Source organism: Helicoverpa zea, chromosome 14 (assembly GCF_022581195.2).
Source record: "Helicoverpa zea isolate HzStark_Cry1AcR chromosome 14, ilHelZeax1.1, whole genome shotgun sequence".
Classification (NCBI taxonomy): Eukaryota; Metazoa; Arthropoda; class Insecta; order Lepidoptera; family Noctuidae; genus Helicoverpa; species Helicoverpa zea.
This window is the reverse complement of record NC_061465.1, coordinates 9,332,218-9,359,005: the sequence shown is the minus strand read 5'-3', so window position 1 is coordinate 9,359,005 and position 26,788 is coordinate 9,332,218. Positions and strand designations below refer to the sequence as shown.

Below are 26,788 nucleotides of genomic sequence, written 5' to 3'. Positions count from 1 at the left end.
AAGGTGCTAAAACTTTCAAGAGACACGAAATATCTTTGGTACACTGTGTAACAATAATATCAGGTCCAGACGCCGTTCGGCGACGTGCCGGCTGCAACACTGTGCGACACTATTGCTGGGGTCACCATGGTTTTTATGGTTTCTGGGACATTCTTACCGTGTGGTTATCGTTTAAAATACTTTAAGATCTAAGTTAATGTTGCAATGTCATCAACATCTTCCGAGCCTTTTTGCAACTATGTTGGGGTCGGCTTCGAGTCTAACTGGATTCAGCTGACCTACCAGTGTTTTAATGTTGCAATGTCTTCATCAATAAATCAGTCCTTGTGCGTACATAAAAGATACAGTAGATTCGCAGAAAGACAACCAATGATAGCTTAATATGTCGTCAACTAAACTGTATCCTGAGTAACACTGTGAAATTCAATTTTGAGTCATCGTAGCCTTTAACCATCAATAAGCACCAAAAGTGTTGTAAAATAGAGTTTTTCGAACTAAACTACATATGCAAAATCCACAAGTTCGTATTCTCAAGGATTTTATGAATATTAGGAACACGATTATTTGGGAACAAGCGAACACACCATTCACATGGTCACCCCAGCTCCGTGAAATTCTATTGGTACGATATCTGTTCCATTTGCAGTATCTTCAGTATATTGGCAGAGATTTGATAGCTGCGAGGTGGGTTTTGAGTGAACACCGTAGTACCGAGCTGGCTGTGCTATGCAAGCCTATGGAGATTATATTATACTACTGCATGCTTATGTTACCTTGGTATTGTGAGATAGGGAAGGCGTCTTTTTTTTTTTTTTTTTTTTTTTTTTTTAGCGACGTAAAATCATCAAATGACCCCTCCCGCTGTGGGTTAGCAGCGGTGAGGGAGTGTCAGACTTTTACTGACTAAAATCGTCGTGTTCCGTCATAGGCCTTTTATGTACCAGGGCCGCGGTATCTCTTTCGAACAACCCGCAGCCCCGGCAGGCCTTGGCCCTGCTGGGCCCCGCTGGGGTTGCTGACATCTCTTTGAGGAGCGCGTGGAACAACGCGCGCCGTCGACACGGGTCTGTCGTCTAGAAAGACAGAGGGACGATGAGCCACCCGAACTCACCGCCCACAGACCCACGCCTACGGTGGCCGGGAGTCATCTCGCGACACCCGGCGCCCATGGTGTCTACCTGGTCCAGCGCGGCGGCCGGGATGAGAGGTGCGAACTCTCTGGCGTTCCGCCTCCTCCTTCTCGAGCATGACCGCTTCGCAGAAGGAGGCGACGGCATCCCATTCCCTCTCGCCCCGGACCATGGCCTGAACCAGGGCCGGACGCGAGAGGTCGCCGCCGCCCAAAGCCTCGACGAGGACCCGGCGGTACCCCTCCCATGCGGGGCACACCTGGACTGTGTGGTCCACCGTGTCCTCGGGGCTGTCCGCACAATGGTGACACCCGGGCGCCTCCTCACGACCGATGCGGTGCAGGTACCTCCCGAAACAACCGTGTCCGGTGAGGACCTGCGTCATGCGGTACGTGAGGGCGCCGTGACTCCTCCCGAGCCACTCCTCAAAGAGGGGACTTACCGCCACGATGGTGGCGTGCCCTGCATTGGGTTGCGACAGTCGCTCCCTCCAGGCCACCATGAGATCGCGCCGGAGCTCCGCCCGCTGCGCGACAACTTGCCGCGGCAACGGGGTTTCTCCCCGGCGCTGAGCCTCCTCGCGCCAGTCGTACAGGCGCAAGAAGACCCTCGCCTCCAGATCCCACGGTGGCAGTCCAGCAAGTAGGCCAGCTGCTTCGCGGGAAATCGTGCGGTACCCCCGGATTAGCCTAATGGCTATCACCCTTTGGGGCACGTTCAGGTAGTGTAAAGCCCGCGGCCGTACCGAACGTGCCCATACCGGGGCCCCGTAAAGGGCCATGGACCGCATGACCCCCGCGTAGAGTCTGCGGCAGGGGGCGTTTGGGCCGCCCAGGTTGGGCAGGAGTCGCTTGAATGCAGCACCTGCCTTCTCCAGTTTGGGGCCCAAACGTCGGAAATGCTCGACGAAGTTCCACCGGCCGTCGAGGACGAGTCCCAGGTATTTCATCGCCCTCTCGACGCCGATGGTAACCCCCCCCACCGTGACCTGGGAGCCTGAAGGTGGCGCGTTCCGAAGCCCATGAAAGCACATGGCCTCGGATTTGTGCAAGGCCACCTCCAGGCCCAGCAGCTGGATCCTCTCGATGACTGTCGCAACCCCGCGCGTCATTATGTCGGCCGCTTCCTGGTGCGACCTCCCCTGTGCCAGAACCAGCGTGTCGTCAGCGTAGCAGACCACGCTGACGCCGCTAGGGAGGTCGGCGCGCAGCACCCAGTCGTAGCCGATGTTCCACAAGAGCGGCCCCAGTACCGACCCCTGTGGAACACCGCACGACATCTCTCGCCGGTTCCATTCCCCATTGTGACCGGGGTAAATGATGGACCTATCCGACAGATAGGCCTCGACCACGCGACGAAGGTAGGTCGGCACCCGGTGATACCGGAGTGCCTCCCTAATGCAACTCCAGGGAAGGGTGTTGAAGGCGTTGGCGATGTCAAGAGACACCGCCAAGACGACCCCCCCCCGGGACACAGCATCCCCCGTCGTGAGAGCTCTCACGCGCATGATGGCGTCCACCGTTGAGCGCCCCTTGCGGAAACCGAACTGGTGGTCCGCAAGGTCCGGCCCTATCCCCCCAAGGTGCGCGACGAGGCGGTGTGCGACAACTCGCTCAAAGAGCTTGCCCACCTCGTCGAGCAGCACGATAGGCCGGAGGGAAGGCGTCTTTGAAATACATAGTTAAGAAAACAATATAGGTAACAATATACTAAAAAGATTGTAAATTAATAATGTATAAAAATAGTGATCTGAATTAAAAATACTAAAAAGAAGAGTGTTATAAACAGGATCTTTATGATACTTTTAAACAATTATTTTGCAAAGAATAGGTTAGGAGTAGCGATTAGTATTGACAAAAAAAAACTATAAAAGAAACTATTAAGATATTTATTAATTTCCACGAAAAAAAAAACAACTAAACATGATGAAAGACTCAAAATATTCTCCATATTTTCCTATCTACCAAAAAAACTATATTACACATTCCTCATACATACTTTAATATATCAAATAAGACAAGTAATACGTACGGTCATCGTGTTTTACGTAAAATATCTGTTTTAGTCGGCAACAGTTAGCCGATTGATTTATCGCGACCTGAGAGACTCGTGATGAATCACTCTGTAGAGATTTGCACAGAGCAATTTGGTACAGAGGCTGAGGAACTCCGTAAATCATTACGATTTTTGGTGAATGCGTAATATGGTATTAGCTTTTTGTCTTTTGTATTATGTTATATTTTATGGAAATGTTTTAATGAAATCTTTTCTTATAGTAATATCTATTTGTAATGAAGTTGTTCCACCAATAAAAAAATAAAACCATAGTTTTGGTTAAATTAGAATGCTCTAAGCAAATATGTTTTATCGTTGTTCATGGGCACGAGGGTGTTTCGTTATACCCAAATATGTACGTAAATTAAATAAACCTGAAATATGGTTTCAACTTTTGATATAAAAATTTTGTTTTAATTTTCCTTTAAATACAGAGTCATTGTTAATAAAAAAAAGCTGTACCCTCTGTCAAAACACTACTCTATGCATTTCGCCACACGTGCATAGGGCGTGCATACTTCGATGTTATTTGTAAAACTTCGATGTTCCTCGCGTAATTCTTACGTGACTATTGTTTACATGAAGTTCATCAAATTAAACACGTACATATTAATGATAACTCCAAGAACACAACAGACAAGAAGCGTAACAATTGTGCTCTTGTAAATTATTATTTTTTTTTAATTCGAGCCAACACAGACTCTGATTGGTATTTTTAGATTTGACGACAATATCCTTCTCCTTCTACAAGCAGCTAAGAACCTTAAAAATAATTGTATCTTCTACATATAAAAAACATGTAGCATGCCAGGATTTATCCATCACCTTTGCCTGAAGTCTTTACCACCCCAAAAATCTTAAAATCTGAATTTAAAACAAAACACCGTCATCCCGAAAATGTGCAGCGAAACATTGCTTGCACTAAGTGGGCACACTTCGGTACAAACTATGCGACGCCTAGATATACGGCAGTTTCTTGCACCCGAGGGATTTCACAGACAAGTATGCACCGTGTACCCAGCATCCTACACCGATATCAGATTTAAAGTGAAGGATAGGTTTTGCTCGGTGAAAACTTATCTTTGGAGTTTAGAGTGCGCGGTGCAAGTTTCATTTGAAATGCTAAAGTTTTGAAAGGTGTTTTGGGAGATGTTTCTGTACAGGTTTCGCGTTTTAGTTTAGGATTTTTGATGTTTTATTATTTGTCACTTAGATATTTTGGCAGTAATTCAATGTGTACTTTAGCTACGTAAGTAGGTATGCCAAACACGCAATTTTTAAATTATTTCGATTACTTAACCCGAGATACTTTTTACTGAACAAATTATAACTTCTTTGGCCTTCTTCAGTGAAGTTGTTCAATATTTTTAATCGAAAACCATTTCCCATCACGTCACAAGGTCCAGGCGCCATTTTTTCAATGTTGCCACACTTCTAAATCGATCACCGTCGACTTGAATCGTTTTCGCCGCTCAGTGTTGACAGTCGTTAAAACTTTCACAAATTGGCTGAAACGTCGTTTACTGAAATTCCCTTTGCTTAATTAAAACTTTCAAGTTGAAGTCCATAAGTTTACAAGTCGCACAACAAATTTGAATTGTTTTATTGTCATTTTGTTGCAAATAATTGTTTGTTTTGTTCCTAGCTAGGAAGTTAATGCAAATTGGTTCTTTGAGACATCTGTTACGAAAAATCTGGGAGCTCAGTTCGGAATAAGTTTTTGTTATGTAAAGGGATTTTACTACTGAGAAAGCTAGCGTGCAAATGCTGAATAACTGCCAGTTTATCATGTAGTCTGGTGATATTACGAAGCTTGGATGATTTTTTATAGAATATTCGTACAAAAGTCCTAACTAACCAAAAAATATTTTCCACTAAATATTTCATACTTCCGAGGTGTGAATTGTAAAACAAAAACATTACATAACCCGTTCAGCATAACGTTACTTCCAGCAGTATCCGGGTAAAAAACTAATTTGCCCGGGAGTTATGACAAAAATCCTGGGTATCGGAGCTTTTTATCCGGGCTTAGTGATTTCATAAATGGCGCAGTGTAGCTACGGAATAAGGGTGCGTTCAGATAGATGTGAATTTCACTGTATAAGACCTAATAGCCGAAAAGTGTAACAAGAAACACTGCAGTAGAATACGAGGTTTTCTTAAGAGATATCTATTAGTAGCATTTTGATTAATGTACTGCTCACGTTATATTAAGCTTTATAATTTTTTAACCGACTTCCCAAAAGGGGTGGGGTTCTCAATTTGGATGTACGTATTTTTAAAACGGGCAGACTATATACTACAGGTAGTCTGCCCGTGACCATGGATGCTGTAAAGGATCCGAAACGTCGGGATTAAATAATATTAATATAACCGCGATAAAATCCGTAAAAGTAGTTTCATTTGAATGTCTAATATTCGCGGAAAAGTTAGAAATCAATAGGTATGTACGTTTTTTTTTTTGTTTTAGGACCTACACCACAACAAAGGTACTATTTACTACTGAAGTTGGTATTTTAATTTTTACTGATTTGCAATGACAAACTGAGAAAGCTTTCTCCAAGCGGTCTCTAGATGCATCTTTGTCAAGCAACCAATCATTTACAAACTATGGCCGTTGATCAATTGCACAGCTATTACTGAACCACGAGCCACAGAACCAACTACGGCTAGTAAAATGACGTTCATCCGATTTGTGGCTGATTGATATCAACTGCATACAACCGCAGTGGCATCAGCCGTCAACGCAGATTTCAGTAGGTTTCTGTTCAGAGTTCATTTTACTAAAATGTCATCGTGAAACCACTAAAACCGCTTTAGGTGTATATGATGTTTTGTAATTAATAAGGCACGAATAATATGCATACTACATTGTATTATATAACTATATTTCTTCTGTTTTCTTAATGTTACAGATGCCAATATCATCTTATCAATAGGGCCTCAAGTTTAATCACCTAACCTATCGCCTGTATAGTTTAGTACGTGTTTCATTTTATTTTTATGAAACGGCTGAACACATTTGAGAATTTAAAAAAAAAATTACGAATTTTAAAATTGTATTTAGATTTTATTTATCTTTATTCATAACTACGTTTTTAGCTACAAAAGGCTGAAAGTTACAATAAGCAAAGTAAAACCCAAAAAAATGGAATTTATATTTCACAAAAACCACATCTTCCTACCTTCTGAACAAACCCTAAGGGAGTCACACACTGACACACGCCGGTGTAAATCCCCCTTGTTTCACGTTGATATCGGCTCGCATAGGCGACTGATTTTATGGCATTTCATACCATGGCCAGTGACGTATGAAGGACTGTTTACAAGTCAGTGGGCCGTAGAGACTGCGGTACTAGGGGAGTATGGAGTGAAGGAGGTTGGATATGCAGGTTCGGACATTTTGCCACGTAAATGGAATGCAGATAAGGTTAGGTTGATCCTGTGTATTTGATATAGTCTTGGTTTTCGTGTAGAAGGAAACTAAATAACGTGTAATTTTAGGAACATTATTGAGTCAGAAGCCAATAAGTCTGACAACCAGTCTTACCGAATGGTATTGATACCATGGCCAATGACGTATGAAGGACTGTTAAGTCGGTGGGCCGTAGAGACTGCGGTACTAGGGGAGTATGGAGTGAAGGAGGTTTGAAATGCAGTTTTGGCACGTAAATGGAATGTGATAAAGGGAATGCAGGTAAGGTTAGGTTGATACTGTGTATTTAATAAAATCATAGAATGTATTTAAGGGTACCTTTCAAATAACGAGCCGTTAGGTGTATTACGTTTTTTTAAATAATTATTACCCATCAAATAAAATTCCTTAACAGCACGCAGGAATAACTATTCTATTTGTATGTATTCTTATTTCAAAATAACATTTCATAAACAATAAAAAAAAACATTCCATTCCATTTTTAAACTACATAAACAAAACTAAAAAAACAACGCAGTCTCACAAAATCCAGTGGTCCAATGAAAAATGTATCAGCCATCTATCATAAACTCCTTCGTCGGAATAGTCAGCAGAAGAGAAAAACTCACGGGGACGTGAGTAACGTCGTACCAAATTAAATCTGTAGGCTATAAAGAACATATGACGGGGTGGCTAACTTCTTTGGGCTACTGTACTTACCTACTTATAGATAGGTATTGTTAGACTGTGGCAGCTTTTGTTTCGAAATTTGAATTTGAGTTTTAGAAGTCGTCATTTGTTTTTTTTTCTGTAGATTAAATATAATTTAAAAATAAATCTTGACACATTTTTTACAGCGATCCTTGTAAATCAAATAATTTTGGTAAGCGGTAGATATTGTTATTAATTTGACGCCATTTGCACGTATTTAAAATTATCATTTTGCCATTTCTGTAATCGGCTTCTATACTAATCAATTCATGTAACAATCATACGATCCTAAGATTAATCATGCATAATAACAAGATACCTACCTACAGTCTACACAGCGCTGACATTGCCAATACATCTCCAATGTAATCTTTAATTGACAAATGTCGGCCCATAACCTATCTATACATCACTGTAATAGAACATAACATGACCATAGAGAACAAAATCACGAGCGGAGATGTTATAACGGAAAATCTCTTAAGTAGCGTGGCCGAAATACGCGGGAGTTCCGGGGAAAAGATATCTTTGGAATCCGCCCATGTTTTGTAAAACCAAAAATCTTCGACAGAAGTGTCAAAGAAACCGAACACTTGACTCATGAAGGGATTTTTTAGGGATCCAGCAGAATACCAGCGTCAGGTATTCTACCTGACACATGCTGAGCTGGACTCCCATTCAGTGCAAACGTAATCTCTGTTTGTATTTCATGTTTCTCTTTCTACCCACTTCTTGTTTTGTTTTATTTTTGTTTTGTGGTGTCTTTTTGTTTGTCTGAATAAATGTTTTATCTATCTATCTATCTATCTAAGGAGCATTTTGATCACGCCTCTCGTACTTTATTTTACCTAGAAGAAGGCGCCTGACCTACCCGCCTCATAGCATCTCCGCTCACCTTTCCTTCCTCCGTGAACATCACCCATATAGTGACGTATAGATACGTCACTAGAACAACATGGCCGTCCTAATTGTGACGTATGATGACACGAGTCCGCGTCACCGCCGTTACGTCATCGATAGCTCATTGTTAACTCGATATTAATTAGCGTGAGGTAATTAGAATATATTGGGTGTATCGCCAATTTGTAGCGACTAACCAGTCATTTGATATGATACTTGGGTATGGGTTTGGTGGTGCGATTAATGCAGTTTGTGGTAAGGTATTAAACTCGTAATAGTTTTGATAATTTTTTGAAATGCATTTTTTTTCTTTAAAAAAAAAGAAGAAAAAGACACCCTAATGCTAAGACCTTGCCGTCCATCTGTGACCACAATAGCATAAAAATTGACGCTGTATTCTTTTATAATATGTATGAACGTTATGGAACTCAAAGTCTGTATGTATTTTTTTTGTAATCATTAGTTTGTAAGGGACTGATTGTTTTCTAAATAAATAAAATTGACACAGATTTTAAAAAAATATGATGTATCTACCTATTAATGTTTTCAGTAAAACAGAAAATAATTAGTAAAACAGAATTAATAAAAATTACAACTCCTATAGAACAAATCTGATTTTTTAAGTTCAATAGTAATTACAGTACGAGATCTTTAATGCACGAGTCCAGTTCCTACTTCTGCTGACTTTCTTTACTTAAATCTAATCTCACCTTATCTCTCAGCATATCCCGGACCCTGGTGGCCTGGTGCCTGCTGCGGTGTAGTTCCAGTTGCAGCTCCAAGCACCTCTCCTGCCAGTTGATGGAGCCGACCTCGGCAGCCGCCAGCTCGTACTCCAGAGGATCGAGACGAGAGGAGTGAGCTATGGGCCTGGGGAATGGATGTCAGATTAGTTTGTAAAAGGTAAATTACCACCTTGAGGGTAGTACATATAGAACTCAAAAGACATTTATCTGGTTGTGGTTTAAGACGTCTTTTAAGAGGAACATGTTGATGATTGTGACGGATTATGCATTTTACTAATACTGAGTCATTTCTTGTGAAACTTTGTACAAGTCAAACCATCGACCATCGAGTTAATTTTTAGTCATTTATACATGATTGAACCTCAGTTTATGTAGATAACAATTCAATAGGCACAGAGCAAAATTATTTTGTCATGTATCTAACATCTATTCTAAGGCAGCTTACACACCGTAAAAAACTATCGATACCTCACAACTTATGTGAGTAACATCACTAATTTTAACCCAAAACTGCAGACGCACAACATTGTACCCTCACTACAACTTAAACAAGGTTGTAACTCGCTTCATAGCATTAATACGAACAAATGAGCTATTATTAATATTGAATGATTAAATCGCAAGGGTTGAAACGAGCCGGATTATCCGATGAGATCAACTGAATTGATCGAATTCAGTTAATGGAATGTAAACCGACTTCGGATCCTGTTTTGTTTGTTGTTGCTGAATAGATATTGAATTGACAGTCTTGTGAATAGCTTTTTGAACATAAACCTATGTAACATGTGAAATATATAGCTGATGGATCCAGTTTTACACCAGCCTAATTAGAATAACTTTCGAACTGAAAAACAGCCAATACTATTATAAAAGAATTGTGTTGTTAGTTTGTACCCCAAGGGCTCCGAAAATATTGAATCGATTTGAAAAATTATTTCACTGTAGGGAAGCTATACTTTTTCGGAACAAACGCTTTATTTAGTCTGTGGGAAATTATTAGTAGGTACATAATTAAAAGCTACAGACTTACCCAACCCAACAATTTCGTAACACCGGTATAAATATCAAATTAAAATACCGATACCTATCTCAGAACAAGACAATTTACAAACTGTATTCAATGTTTACAAATTATACATTTCTATTTATTCCACGACGCCTACAATTATCTTGGGCAGCTTAGATCTGCAACTAACCACTTTGCGCGGTTTCACCCACGTTCCGTGGGAACTACTGCCCGTACCGGGATAAAATATAGCCTATGATACGCAGGAAGACTGAAGCTTTCTTACAGTGAAAGAATTTTTGAAATCGGTTCAGTAGTTTCGAAGCCTCTCGGGTACAAACAAACAAACAAAAATGTTTCCTCTTTGGTATATTAGTATGGATAATTGCTATACATTATCTGATTGCAATATGCTAATCATTTTAAGTCAAACTAAGTAAATTGAGACACTAATTAATGTACCCACAATCGACAGGGTTATTTCAATAGAGGTAAACTCTCGTACTAGTGTTGTTATCAGCCAAATCAGGTAGTTTGGCAGTTTTATCGATATATCGATAATGGTGACTATAGTTCGGCCATTCAGAGAATGCGTTCCTGACACGTCGCGATTGAACTGACGACGTAACTACATTCATTGATTATTGATATAATAATGTTGTTTTAATGCTCCTCAATTGTTAAAACGGTAAACAACCAGCAAAAATATTTTTATCGTAACTGCAACGCCATTGCAAAGTTACGTCGTCAGTTCAATCGCGACGTGTCAGGAACGCATTCTCTGAATGGCCGAACTATAAGTACAGTGTGAAGCAAGCCTCAAGTTAAATCAGATTAGTTTGTTACATGGCTATTTATGACCGTTAAATTACAATATTATGCTACTACTGTTTGGTTTAAGATATGATTAGATAAAGCGATTATTTATCTTCCTAACCGCAAAGCACTTAATTAAATTGTAAACCATGAATATATCTACAACCATGATTTCAATATTAATCTCTTCTACACTGGCGAGCAAATAATTGGGTCAGTTAAAAATATATGTATAAATTCAAAACACATGGTTTTTACTTATTTACTTAGTTTTTTAGCATACTATTATGATTATGATTAATAAAAACCGTTATCACTTAATTTGCATTTATACATGTTAATTAAACTGTACTGTACTGTACTGTATTTAACAGTTGTTTACCCCACTAATTTAACATTCATGATTTCTTACATTAAGACGTTTAAGAAGCTGACCCGAATTGATTGCACTCGAGTATAGTAGGTATAAATAAAAGTTAACAAAATTATAATGAGTGCCAGAAATTGATATTGACCGTAACGAAATATAAAAATAATAAATCTCTTTTCACGGATGCTTAGATACAGCACAGATGGACGAAATTAAAAATATTACAAAGTCTATACCAACAATCATTAAAATATACCGAACGGCTGAACTATATAATAAAGGTCAGTGTAAAAACAACCTTATAGTAATCAGATTGGAGTTCAAAATTGCGTAACGCTAGTTGTACTATTATTTGCACGAAGCCTTTGTCAAACTAGAGACTCAGAAATAGTGTCCAAGTGATATGGTTGATGACTCAAACGAAATGACTCATTGTAATCTACTGATGTAAGGGTTGCCCCGAATACCACTTACCCTAACAATGGTATGAGTAAAATAATAGTGGGAATTATTAACTTCTTAAATATTCACCCAAATAATGGTAAATTGTCAGTTTTTCTTTTCAGTGAATCTGAAATCTTGAAGGTAGCCTTCACCGCGGACTACCCGCTTCATTATTGTTTGGCTCAGTTACAGATTGCCTACTATAGTTGCTATGTGCTATCAAAACATGACATTTAGGGAATTATAGTTCGGCCATTCAGAGAATGCGTTCCTGACACGTCGCGATTGAACTGACGACGTAACTACATTCATTGATTATTGATATAATAATGTTGTTTTAATGCTCCTCAATTGTTAAAACGGTAAACAACCAGCAAAAATATTTTTATCGTAACTGCAACGCCATTGCAAAGTTACGTCGTCAGTTCAATCGCGACGTGTCAGGAACGCATTCTCTGAATGGCCGAACTATACCTGTTTTCTAGATAGGAGTATATTATGTCGAAAACTTACCTAGGTGGCGGGGGCGGCGGATCTCGCGACCTCCTCGGCAGCAGTCGAGGACTGTTGGGGGTACTAGCCGAGTGGCCAGCCCCGCTGATGTCCGTGAACCGAGCCAGGGGGTCGAAGATCTGCGACAACCGCCGCGACCTCTCCTCAGACATCGTAAACACACAAACACAACACAACACTTAAAATTATATAACTATATCACATAACGACCCCGCACTGTCACAGTTAAATCACAAATGACTATTTCGAACGGTCCGAATGATTCAAACTACGGAAGTGGGTACCGCCGGCCGCTGACAGATGGCGCTGCCGGTGACGCGGGATTTGGCGCGCAAACGCCGCCGCCATGATGTCCGTCTGATCTTTTTCACAGTTTAATTTGCCTTTGCGCCGCCGCCGCCGTATTTAGAGCGCTGGAAAATAAATAATAAGTATCAGTTGACGTGTCATCGTTAGATGGTTACGTGGGAATTAGGGAAGCCAATTCAATTAGCGATTGGTTCGGCGCGACATTTTGGAGCGGTGTCAAAATATAACGTCGACAGGTCGTCGTTAGCTAAACGAGTTGTAGTTTAGTCTTTTCATCACTCAATTTGTTGTGCTTCCAATTACGTGGCTAATTAAAGTCTTGGTAGCAACGGTTTATTTTTAACTCAGTGTTGCAAGGTAGAAAATAGACATCACGGGCGTGAAGTCCAAAATAAACAATAACAAAGTTTCAGTTGTAAAAATGAGTATCAAAGACACTGTTACAAATATACCATTTACACTACCACAAGCACAGACAAAAAAAGAGAGAAAATAAAAACAGTTTCATATCAGTTGACCGGTTTTAACGATTCCTATAAAACTATTTCAGACTCCGTTAAAAGCTTCAATAAAACGTACAAATGATCGCAACGTTTTATTTATTTTCCCTTTTTATGTACTCTCGTAAATTATAATATTTAGCTAACGTTACGTAATTAAGAAAACATAAGATTTCTTTGAATAGGACGAGGAAAAGGGAAACCTTTGATATGTTGATTCAGTAAATCGCTTTTATGAGTACAGGGAAGACGGCGACTTAGAAGTTTCATATTAATATTTTGTACTTTCATTTGTTATGCATGAAATTATTTACACTTTGAAGCACAAAAAGTATCTTCATTCTTCTATTTAAAAATTCTTGAATTTATGTATAATGTTTTCGTTAGCCCACAAACCTTCATATCCTGCAAAAAACCATAGTTAGCGAAAATAAAAACCCAATATTCAGACCTTCAAACACAAAAGTGCATTTCATTCATATTTACACCAGGTACACAAACAAAATAAAATAAAACAACACCAGAAAATTAAACAAAAAAATCAAACCTGCTCGCTTTGAATTAAGTTTCGAACAAAACTATGAATACTAAACTAAATTGATTTATTAAAAATTCACCAATCATATTCTCTAAGCTTGTAAACAAGATGTGTACTGCACTCAAATTATACCTTCGTAGTACCAGACACTATGGCAGACTAACTACCAATGAATAAAACAGATGACAGACGCGACAACTCTTTGATATTCAAAATTAGTTTGTCTCACCTTTGAGGACAGAGATTCTCAATACATCGATAAATATTCAGTTAAGTTTAAGTTTACTCATGCACTAACGTCAACAAGCTAATAATTCACTTTCATTTACAAAATATGTACCTGTATTCTTAAAGAAACTTTTAAAAAAGGCAAAACGCTCTTTCAACAATCGCCTTCTACAATGTCCTTCACATCGTTCTGATATCATACACTCCTCCTTCTTTGTAAAATCTATAGTTCTCTGGAATGAGTTACCTCTGGAGATCAGGATGGTAAATAGCCGTCACACCTTCAAACTCAAAGTTCGTGACCACTATCTTGGGAAATTGGCAGATACATAAACAGTCATTTTCAAATTAATTTTCTTGATATGTTATTAGTATTGTATGTAGTGTACATATTTATATAGTTATATATACATATACATATATATTATTATTAATTTATTTGTGTATTGTAATATATGTAGGTTTATTTTCATACTAGTTTTTCGGACTTGTTTGCACCTACCAACGCTTTCTCTCCCACACCCAAAGGTAGACTGGTAGAGAACGCCTAAGGCGTTAAGTCCGCCATTGTACTATTTGTGCAAGAAGTAAAAAAAAAAAATTAAAAAAAAATTTTTAACAATAGGAAACGATCTCTGTTCGATCTTAGAATCACCTGCTTAAAAGTTGCTGTTATTAGCACTAGACTCTAGACTAATGTGGCAAGCGAGATTTGGCAACAATCAATTAACAACTTGTCTATTAATTCGCCTCAGTTTACTAATTTGTGATTCTCGATGCTAATTAATAATGCAATTGGATTACAACAATAACGTAATTAAGTCGTCGCCTTATTAAGATGTTTAATCGTATTGAACAAAGTTGACGAAATGTGTGTATCATAAACAGCAGACTTCAATCGTTCTAAACTTCAACCAAAACAGGCATATTAAGAGAAATAGCTACTTTATTTAAAAAATCATAAAATCCAACCATTTCCCTGAAAAACGCAACAGTTACTAGTAGTTAGTTAGTTTCCTTTTCATAAAACCCACTGGTATAAAATGTGTAATGTAAGCCACTCAAACACAGCTCAAAATTTACACCATTCATTCACTAAAATCATACTCTATGATAAAATGTGAACGCTTTGGGAAACTGTGAATCACTAGCCACTGCTACCAAGTCTTTTCAATGAAAGAGAACATACAGTATGTTTAAAAGCAAATATTTACTTAAAATACGAGGAATCAATACTGCTGATTAACTACTGTGAATGAGGTAATCTTTTTACTGTTTCTATGTATTCTTCTATGTTTTAATCCAGATGATAGTGACAAAGGTGTGCGGATACGCACTGGACGCTTACAGACCTTCCTATTGGAAATCAATGGAGGCCTATGTCCAGAAGTGGACGAAGTGTTATGATGAATCGAAACAAATTAGAACAGGTCTATTGAGATTAGAAATTGAATAATTAATGTAACATTATATTTAAAATACAAAGTAAATTAACAGTGTTCTTAATTTGAACATGATTAATCATCGTAAAGTCTGGCAACACCATGTAGGTACAAGTAATTAGCATACTAGCACAGATTTGTATAAAAGACTTTTATGTAACGTAACCTGCAATGAATTACACTTGGGGTCCTTTAGAAGTTTTTGTACCCTTCTATTATGAATGAGCACTATAGTACTTGGGATTCTTGAATGGAATTTTGAATATTTTAATCTAGATACGAGGATAAAAGGGCTTATTTGTCCTTGGACACATGGGTAAAAATTGGGATCGAAAGTAACAACATTTAGCATAGTGCTCTGAAACAAATACGATCGAACTATCAGCATCTGTATAAATGAGAAAAACGTCATTCAATAGATATAAGACTAGATATAGCCTAAACCAAGATTTTAACTCTCAATAGAAACGAAAACTATCTCCAAAATGGGTTCCCTACACAACAATTTTCCCCGCATTCTCACATCTGCAGTAGCCCGCACAATTCTTTCACGGAAAAGATTTATATCCCACCTGGTTTCCCGCAAGAAAACGCGCTAATGTTTATGCCACCAAGTGAACTGAAAAATTGGCAAGGCAACAAAAATTACAAGAGCGTTGACCAGAAAATTGAACAGCCAACCCAGAAACTCTAGAGTTGTCCTTTGATTAATGTTATCAACTTGGTTATCTAGGGACAGCCCTTAAATTGGGGTCAACCCTTTTTTGGGCCATTCGCGGGAATTTTTATCTATAGAGCTATTTTGGGTTAACGATTGTTTTAATATGAAAATGTTTTGGACTTCTTTTTTGGGTGAGTTCGTTAATTAATAGCTTGAGGGCCTATTTTGTGTTTGTTTTGTTTTGGTGCAATTTATACCCATTACGCGCGTCAAAATATCTGGCATTTAGTTTAACATAGAATACAGCTGCATTGTTGCAACTATGTCAACATCCCTTTTGGGTTTATCCTACCTAACTTCGTAACTGGTTTAAGGAGGTCAGGACTGGAAGACGATCCCAAAACAAACCAATTCCCAAGTTGGGAAATGGCTACGAAGGTGATGTGAACATGCTTTTTGGCTACAACCTTTTGCTTGTGTAGAGCATTATTCTAACTTATTTTATTTCAGTATTCTATCGAAAACTAATTTAGATTTTCATTCAAAATCCAAGGATGAAACCGCATCGTTCTACCAGAAGCAGGCTGAACTATAAGAGGCAATATCTAAGCTCCGAGCAATGACTGCAAGTGTTTCGACTTGAAGCTAACACCGGTTCACGATGCTCAGATTAATTTATTAGCTTCTAACTAGGGCTGCCTAAAAAGTGTGCGTTTAAACTGAATTTATGTGTATTATGTCGAAATTGTACTGTTGTGTTCAATATGTCAGTGAAAAATATGCAAATAATATACATATATTTATTTTAAATTTAGTTTTAAATATATAGTTTTAAGTTTGTAAATTACCAAGAAAATGTATCAACAAAAGAGGGCGAACTTTCCCAAGTAGTTAGGTATCTTAAGAAATAAGTGACGTGTAAGCACATTTTGTTTCAGTACTTAATATTATGATTTTTCAGAAGATTAGAAACTCAGATAATATTTTACCTAGATGATAAATGATAATTCTTCGTCTAGGTTGACCTGTCAAAAACTTGGCTTAGCTATCTTCTCAAAAGTAATTATTTTAGTATCTTGAAACGTGTCACCCTATTCCTAGCCTGTCAAAGTTTTCAGACTGAAACTTATCAGACTTTATGATGACCTAGATTCTTAGATAACAAATATTGAACTAAAGTCATCTCCTTAGTCATAAATAGTCGTGTAAATCCTTCGAGACGCGACTTTTACATAATACCAATAGGTACCTAATAATGATAGAATTTGGCATACTCGATGTTTCGTTTAATCTACTCTATTGTTATAAAGAGGATGTTTTGTTTGTTTGTATGCTAAAGGCTCCGAAACTTTTGAAACGATTTGAAAAAAATGTTTAATTGTTGGGATGTTACACTATCCCCGGATGACTAAAGCTATATTTTATCCAGGCATGAGAAGAATTCCACAAGGAAGCGCCTCAACAGCGAGAAACAGCTAGTCGCTCATATTTTTTCACAATTTACATATCTTCAAGTAAAGTTCAGTAACCATTTCTCCAAACCCTATGGTGTACTTGTCTAAGTACAGTGAAGGCGTCCGATGGCGCACTTTGCCAACAAATGCCAATGCCAACCGGCGCCGTAGCTTACAGCATGGCAGATTACATGGGATTTGTCGTGTACTGCCTGGAACCGATTTGACTTCGAAACACGGAGTCTGAATATTTGTTACTATTAATTTTGAGTCAGAAGTGTACTCGGTGGAGTACAAAGTGGAAGACATTTATATTGGTTGTCTTTTATTTATTTTTTGAACGAAACTTTACAGCTGATTATAGCGTTTTTTAAATACTACGCCAAATACTTCGTGTATAAACAATAATAATAAAATAATTAAGAGGTTAAGAGGAATTAGAGAATTTGTGAGGTTCTTGTATTCTATTGGAGCATTGCATCCGTTACCTATCATAAAAATAGTACAGTCATGTCCATCACTGGTAAAATCTTTACCATTCCATTAGTGGTTTGACTGATGAAGCCATAAGCCTGTACAATTATGAACACAATGCTTTAGCGATACTACGTCTTTTCCGTCTCGCACTTGACGGTACACTTGCGAACAAAAAGGCACCAGTAGTCAGGTTACTTTTTGATTTAAGACTCTTAAATGTGTGTTAGAAATCTAGCTTTTACTACTTGAAAACTTGTTTTGTAGTAGTTTAGCCCATTTGTTGAGGAAAAAGTTACTACTATTGAATGTAATATCTATCTCTATATCTAGAGAATTCCGTCACACCTAGGCTAATATATCCCGAAAACCCCACTACGTAATGTCTTGCTATCACACAATCCCAAAACGTTAACGTCTCGTCAGTACCGTAAGTACAATCGCGTACAGCTACATAAAACAGTACTGTCGCGTCCTATAGTACAGTCGCGTACAACGGTACTAATGACTGATGGGCGACGTCTCATTAGTGACACAGTTTATAGCTCTTTGTTGAGGAAAACCGTGGAGGAATGCTTAGTGAACCTGTAGTAGATGGACGTTTCTTTTGTTGTGAAAGAAAAAAAGGTAAAATAGTGATGTATATACAGAAAATATAGTAGATACAATATATCTACTGAGGAAACTATTTGTGTTAGCGATTGTACTTTTTTTTTATTACTGTCTCAATTACTCATACAGAAGCCGCTAAAACATAAAGCATGATAACTTCCAATCATCGCTAATTTTGACAGACTACCATAGAGTATTTAATAATAGACATGACATTATGTGACTCGTCAGCAGCATATTAGCTATCAATACAACCATGTAACACTAACTATCCGCGAATTCTACTTGGGATGGAACATTAAATGAAATGTCCAATAATTACCTTCATTTTAAAAAGTACAAGCAAAAACCTCACAAAACCACCATAATAGCAGCTAATAACCGCCATTTATGACGCGCCACCATAGACTCACGAAAAAACAGAAGTGACACAACACGTCTATAGTCCATTGTGATGCTGGCAGTTTTTGTGAACGCTAACAACCCTCATTAGTGTCCGTCTGAATGCCCGTGTCATTACTGTCTTTGTGTCCATAATGGTGAACACTGAGGTTTTTATGCACAAAACTGTTACAGATGAATTGTTCAGGTAGCAAGGAGGAATTTGTTATTTTTTTGTTCGGCAACTCTTGGCTGTTTGGGGAATGTTTTTCTTTTTTTTTGGTGGAAATGATGGCGATTGTTTGGTCCGATTTTTCCTGTCGTTAGTGCACTTTTTAGGGTGTTTATTTTGTTTGAATTATCGTGTTAAATAAAGCATAATATTCCCACCATTATTTAAGACTTAATATTCACACTTTTTTCTACTTCGTATGCCTACGATATATACGATGCAACATTGTTTCAGATATCGATAAATAAGTAGGATATCTTTAGCCAACCTCTTTAAAAACCAACTAACTTCATCAAGCACCCACGAAAAATCACTCAAGTCAATAGCAACCTCCAATAACTTCATAAAAAACCACTTATATCTAAGGTCAATCCCGTTATTTGAACACATAAAGGTAAATGGGCCTTGGGGGTGAAGCAGAGATACGGCCAAATAAATAGGCTAGTCGTATCGCAAGATATTTAGGCACCCCTAAAATTAGGGTAATCGATCCTCGGCGAGTAAATGAGGAACAATATTAAAGGAACGCTGATAGCTTTATCGAGGGCTTTTAAGCCGTTTTTTAAACCGTTCCCGAGTTCTTAATGGGCCAATACCTTCGTGGAACAGCTTAGGAAAGATTCTTTATGGGTGTAATGATGTTAAATATTGTTGGAGGAAAATAATCTGATGTGATCAAGGTTTTTATCTTGTTGATATTGAGTTACTTAAGGCTATAAGGGCTGGAAGTGCGTTTAAAGAGCAAGGTGTGATATAAAAAATATCACCATACTGAATGGCTTCTGGTTATAATTTTATTGCAACCTAAGTGCTAAGTGTAGCAAATACGGATAGGTACAAAATCCAGAAAAACTTAAAAATAATTATATTTGCTTAATTTTGACAACTATGACCAGAAATAATTGAATTTGAAATTACAAATTATTACTACATTGTTGAAAACAATTGAATTTGCATCCCATATAAGTGGACCACCAACTACTAAAAATACATCCTTTCAAGAGCAATTTAACGCATACAAACACCACATCCCCAAAAAAAACAATAAAAACAATCATTTAAAGACAAGAAGAAAAAAAAACAGCAAATCGTTTAGAAAAAAAAACGCGAGGGAAATGAAAATACCGAAACAAGATTGACGAGCTCCCAATGTCTGTTGCTGACGTAAGCAATTTAAGCGATTCCGTATCGGAAAACGACTATCATTCAAACAATAAACGCGATAAATCCCGCCTTTTTTTCGAGTTTATTAAACTCTGTTGTCTGTGAGAATGTGGAAAAGAAAGTAAGGAATATTCAATTTTGTGTTCAGCTAAGTAAGAGCCAGATTTGTTGGTAGAAGATGTTACTCTATTGCTTTAAAGGAACCCTCCTCATTAATTTGTACCTATTCTTTTATCAAAAATATCACTGGTAAATAAACTGGAAAAAAATGCACCTTGTTAGGTGCATTTAAAAATTAAAAGCAACAAATAAATGGTTTTCAGACGTAGCATCGACCTTTTAAGCACGTCTTATAATGAAATGTCAAGAACTATTATATCACAGGTGTCTAAAATAACAACAACAGCCAAACAGACATCAAACAAAATATCATATAACACTTAATTCAAATTAAATGAGGCAGAAACAATACACACCTCCAAAGGTCAACAACCTTTTCCCAATTAAAGAAACATCCAAAAACGGCATACCTGAAGGAATGTGTAAAATGTAGCAAATCTGACTGTAGGCATATAAACAGGGGTCAAGCAAGAATCTTTCTATGTTTGACCCTTAATTAAATATTTCGGAGGGTCAAAATGTTAGGTGAATTAAACATAAGTAAATGGGGGTTAACCGTGTGTGGGATGTTTGGTATTGCATTTGTTACTGAATATATTTTTCGGTTTGTAACTGTTTCTGCCTAGATTTGTAAATGTTGCATTGTTACAACAGCATGGAGTTTTTGGTGTTATTCTCTTACCGCGCCAAAATATTGCTACTGTACCATTTAAGTATCCGTAGAACCATTTTTTAATAACAACTAAACTAAGTCAATGATATCAATATTTATACATTTCCAAAAAATCTGAATAGGTATACATAGCGGCTTCTTCAAATGCAATCTGTCTACTAAAATCTACATGAATCGATTGCAGTAGTAGCCAATTAGAAAAACAAAGTTTCCCATGGTAATAAAAAGAAAAGAACCCTGAACTCCGTTTGATCCATATTTTGAAATTCCAGTCAAAACATAAAATGGCATCAATAGAAACTTTTCACCACAAAGCGACAACAGTAACAGGGTATTGGATTTCAAAGAGCGGTGAACGCTGGGTTGCTACCAATTGTCACCTATTGAATGATAATGATGTCTACCAAACCTGTTGTTGTGGAAAACAGCATAACTTTACGTAAAGAGGATTTACGCTGAAGTGTTGTGTTAATGGCTTAATTTCTAGGAAAATTAGTATCAAAAGGCTTGACACTCTATTTACCAAAAGCTTGCTTCTTTTTCTAAGAAGTACAGACACATCAAAATGATCTCATATTCTGGCTCAGAAGTATGATTGCTTCATATAGTATAGGTAAATTGTTTTCCGCGGTTTCTCTCTCATTCTAAAACTACATTAAAACATAATATATTCACTAATATCATACTAGAATATAAGATCACAGCTAAGGAGGTCTAAGTGCTACATCTTGGGCACTGAGCCAAATCGATGCCTGAGCACCAAATTACGTATCGATCCTCGGATTAAGATTTTGATGAGAAGCTGTAAATTAAGATCGAGTGTTGACAGTCTTGAAAATCTGTATTGATGATGAATAATCTTCTCTAGTATTTTATGAATAGACTACTGCGTATATCTATTTGCCTCTTATCCTTTCACGTTGAAAGTTGGATATACTTTTTTGTTGGATGTACTTGATCAGGAATCGAACCCGCTCTACACGCAATATTTGAGAGATTGGCGCTTTATCCACTAGACCACCACGACTTATTAAACAACAATTTAATTCCATATCATTAAGATTCAGATCTGCAAATGCATTTTACGCAAACAAGATATTCTTGTTGCACCTTATTACATACTTGTTCTGTATAAACTAGGCCACAATGCATTCCGATGCATTATTACAAAACAATTAATATTTCAATGCAACCTTAACCTACTTTCATACAATTTGTTGCCTACAGTACAATATTGAGCACTAAATGTGCTACTTTGTGAATTCATTATTTGTTTGAAAGACTAAAATTACTCTTGTAAATATGTATTTGTTTCTTTGCGCGCTAATGTCAGAAACTACGGGTCCGATTAGAATTATTTGTTCGTGTTTTCAGAGTTCCCTTGGGACTCGGCTGAAACATACCTACACAATTTCTTTCTACACAATTACATACATAATTTCTAAAAAAACCTTCTTTTCAAATGTAGGTACTAATTCATTATTTTTCAGATTGTTCGCAGTTAACCTTCTTTTAATTAAATGTTAATTAAAACATAAACAAACACACGCAAATCTCCAAATTCGGAATTAAAAACAACCATCAAAAAACGACATCTCAACCAAAACCATAACTCAAAAGAAAAATAACCATCATTCAAAAAATGTTCTCCAAACATCCCATAAACAAAATACTCTATGCTACATCACTACTTCAAAACCCAAAAGGCAGATTTTAATTACGAGAACTGCCTCAGGCCTGACGTTCCATTGTGCCTTTGTACCGACTGTTTGTGACCCTGTACCACGGAGTAAGGAAAGAGCGGAGATACCATAATGCAGGTAGGTCAGGCGCTTTCTTCTAGGTCAAATACGTACGGTGGGCATGACCAAAATGATTAGTTACGAGTGAATTAACCAGGTGTTCGGGTTCTTTGAGACATCTGTAAAAGATTTGTGGTGTTACAAAAAAATACGGTTTCCAAAGAAGGCGTATAAGTGCAGAGACAGTAACGTCCCACGTCCCACGAATACCAGCATTTTGGTGCGTTACTTTCTTAGGAGATTTTCCGTTATGGCACCTTTCTTTGAAGGGAAATCATCAAATAACCCCCGCTGTGGGTTAGCAGCGTGAGGGAGTGTCAGACTCTTACTGACTAAAACCCATAATGTTCCTTCTTAAGCCCTTCATGTACCAGAGCTGCGGTAACACTTTCGAACGATCCCGCAGCCCCGTTATGGCACCTCCGCTAGTTATTTTGTCCTCCATGCCCTGCAGGTTTGTGGGGAAACAAGTGAATTTCGTTTGCGAATACTGAATTTGTATCACTGTGTGTTAGATGCGGCTTATTCGATTATGACAGCGTATTAGGTCTTTGTAGGGCTCGACTTTCAAGTTCGAGATTACATGTGAATAGGTAAATCTTAGTTGATATACTTAATATATTTATGGAATATATACCGCACTATTTAATGTATATCGATATTATTCCTTTACCCATGTATGTTGTCTATATAGCAAGCGTTTTTAAAACTGTTCATTGTAATTGAGTTGTTAAATGTATTGGTAACCTGCTAGCAAGATTTGAATTTGCGAATTGAACGTCACTATTTAAGGCTATACCAAAGAATACGCAAAAGCTACTGCGAAATATGAATATATCACTAAACAAACTCACACTTACATTCAGGAACTACACTCAGTAATTATGACTTAGTTATCATCACAATACAGACACAAATTTCCCCTCTCAGAACAATGTGGACTAAATGGTAAAACCTTAGATTATTTAACCAACCGGAGACACGATAGCAACACTAATACTCGTATGTACTATGTAAAGTTAAGGTAGTTGAAGCCTGTGATTGAGACAATAGCCGTTGCATAATCGAAAAAATTCGTGAGCTACGACTAGGTGTGTTGCATTGCCCTTGTGTATTGGCAGACTTTTTGGCATGTAGATGTGTACTCAATGCGGCTCCTGTTGATTAAGTGGTCCAAGTGTACACCCAACAATTATGTACTACAAGCTTTTATTCGAAACAATTTAAAAAATACCGATGATGAATACCCGCAGGAAACCAGATGGTAGTAAATTCGTGCGGTTTCCTTTTTGATTATTCATGTGAGTTTTATTCAGTTAAAAATTGTAAAATGTTTTTGTTCCGTACTGAGAATAAATGAGATTACGTTGTTTATGCTCTTATGGTGATTATTTTACAAATCAAAAGTACTTAACTATTAAAGTAAAGCACTGTGTATTATGTGTTTTGTTGATTTGCTATACCTACATCACTCAACTTGTTACAATATACAATGTACTATGCTCAGCAATATAAAAACTTTTTTGCTATTAATATTATATAACCAGTTTCCCCGACCCTTTACAAAAACAACAAATCATTAACAACACATCAAAAACGAGACCATAATTCATCAATTTTACAATAAACCACAAAATAATAAAGGTCCACAAGTGCATTTCAATACTGCATTTGAACAATTATTTCACACAAAGGCAGCTTTGGTAACGACCACAAACTACTGGTATGGTCAGCAAATTTATACGCACGCAAATGTGACCTGCCCACGGAGTAAGGAAAGATGAGCAGAGATCCCATAATGCAGGTAGGTCAGGCGCCTTCGACTAGGTCAAATACGTATGTTGGGCAAGACGCAAAATGATAAGTTACGAGTGAATTAACGAGGTGTTTGGGTTCTTGACACGTCTGTTAACGATTTCTGGTATTACAAAAAAGGACTACAAAGGCGGAGACAGTAACGTTCCTCATCCCACGAATACCCGCATCGTGTTACTTTCTTAAGAGATTTTCCGTTATGGCACCTCCGCTACTCATTTTATTCTCCATGGATCTAAAGTACACAGAAAATGCGAGCCAAAATTGTAATTTACTACACAGGAAATAATGTTTAATTTTATAAAATAATACGTTTATTAACAACGTATTTAAATTAAGTGAGGTGCAATTAATATTTCAGGTAACTGATTTGCAAACCTTGCGTGCTCCAAAATGTAGCGCTAATGAAACCCATCATTATATTATGTCCAATGGTTTATATAGTAATTAGTTCGAACATATTTACTAAACGCAGTATGAAGTTTGATAACTAACGTAAGTTAACAGATCAGTCGCATATTGCTTGAAATCAGTCAATTAACTAGATCTTTCTCTGACTTTACTAAGCCTATTTTTAGACAGAAGCTTATGCTAAGAAATATCTGAATATTCTATTTGTTTTCTTACATTCTGTTTTTTTAAATAATTGCGTCATTGTCTTGATCTTAATTTTGCATCTAGACTGTGTGACACCTCACGCTGCGCCTACAGAGGAGTATCAGACTCTTACTGACTTAAACCCGCCATGTTCAATTTGAGCCCTTTATGTACCAGGGCCACGGTAATGGCCTAGTGAACAGTACGGAGTACTCAGTGGATACCACTGATTGGGCGAAGACGAGATATTTGATTTCCGTAACCTATTTAAAATAATGTCCGCTCAGCCTCACTCTAATGAATCCTAGGTCTAAATCCACTACCAACCAAAACAAATGACAGCTCATCCTGCATAGTTCTACAATTCTACATAGACTTTGTCACCGCAGCGCCCCCTGGCGTCAGCACATTTAAATTGCGCGTGTATTTAACTTTCATTTGGCGGGAACAACCGACGTTTCTATTTACGCAGCGCCATGCAAAGCGAACGTGTTTGATTTGCACTTATTGGTGGGATTACGTACAAAGGGCACATTTAGTTACATGTAGGCTAGAATAGTGGGGGAGTTCAGTACGTCATTGTAGAAATGCGATTACGAGCAAAAACAACTGCATTTGTGTGAGAAATAAAGAGCAACTACAATTTAAACAAACAATCTTAAATTAGGCTTCATGTACTCGTACAGTTTTAGGATTCCGTACCCAAAGGGTAAAACGGGACCCTATTGTTTTCGCTCCTCTGTCCGTCCATCCGTCCGTCTGTCACCAGGCTGTATCTCATGAACCGTGATAGTTAGAGAGCTGAAATTTTCACAGATGGTGTATTTTAGTTGTCGCTATAACAACAAATACTGAAAACTAAACTAGAATAAAATAAATATTTTGGGGGGCTCCCATACAACTAACGTGATTTTTTTATCCGTTTTATAAATAATAGTACGGAACCCTTCGTGCGCGAGTCTTTTTTGTGACATGTTAACTTACTTCGTTACATAAGGCAAAATATTTTGTTAGTGTCCCATAGGATATTAAATAATGTACTACATCAAAGTATCAAGCGATCCAGTGTACATACTTAAATATTCATAACATTATCCAAACTAAAAATCGAATTTAGAAGCTCATCCAAAAACAATATTTTCTTTTACATAATTTAATATCAAACAATCAAGTTTACCTTATTTATATTCATAACCAAATTATATTTTTATTGAACGCAATGGAAGCAATAAAGGTGGGTACACACTGGGTTCGCCGAAACCGCTGAGTTAAAGTTAATTTGGAGAGGAGAGGAATTAAGCACCGTTTACAATGTCCGTGGCGCCATGATTTATTACGGTGCGTGACAGTGTGGCCATGAGAGCTGCGAGCAGGAGAAGAAGCGAGAGCGATTTTTTAATTGAGTGAAATCGGCAATTAGTAGAATATGATTTTAAACCATGCAATAGACTTTCAAAGTGTACCTATCTTAATCCTATTCGATTACTATAAAAAGGTGAAGTACGGTATCCGGTTAGACTGGAAACCGATCCCAGCATAGTTGGGAAAAAGGCTCGGAGGATGATGAAAAAGGTGAAGTACACTGAAAGAGTAATCATTTGCATGGTATGCCTATGCCTATGTGCATCACCACCCAATGAGCAATTAAACTCAACAAAAAAGCAATATCACCCAAATTTT

General features: G+C 37.7%; 1 protein-coding gene across 4 annotated transcripts in view; it reads right to left on the bottom strand.

Moving 5' to 3' along the window:
* The window catches only part of LOC124636497 (uncharacterized protein CG43867), a 370,559-nt gene that overhangs the window by 265,933 nt on the left and 77,838 nt on the right, over nucleotides 1–26,788 (bottom strand). For all 4 annotated transcript variants that reach the window (XM_047172604.1, XM_047172607.1, XM_047172606.1 and 1 more), the window contains exons 3-4: nucleotides 12,107–12,519; nucleotides 8,922–9,081 (exon numbers count right to left, since the gene is read on the bottom strand). In XM_047172604.1, coding sequence (XP_047028560.1) covers nucleotides 8,922–9,081; nucleotides 12,107–12,258 — 312 coding nt within the window. In that variant the 5' untranslated portion in view covers nucleotides 12,259–12,519. The remainder of the gene's footprint in view (nucleotides 1–8,921; nucleotides 9,082–12,106; nucleotides 12,520–26,788) is intronic.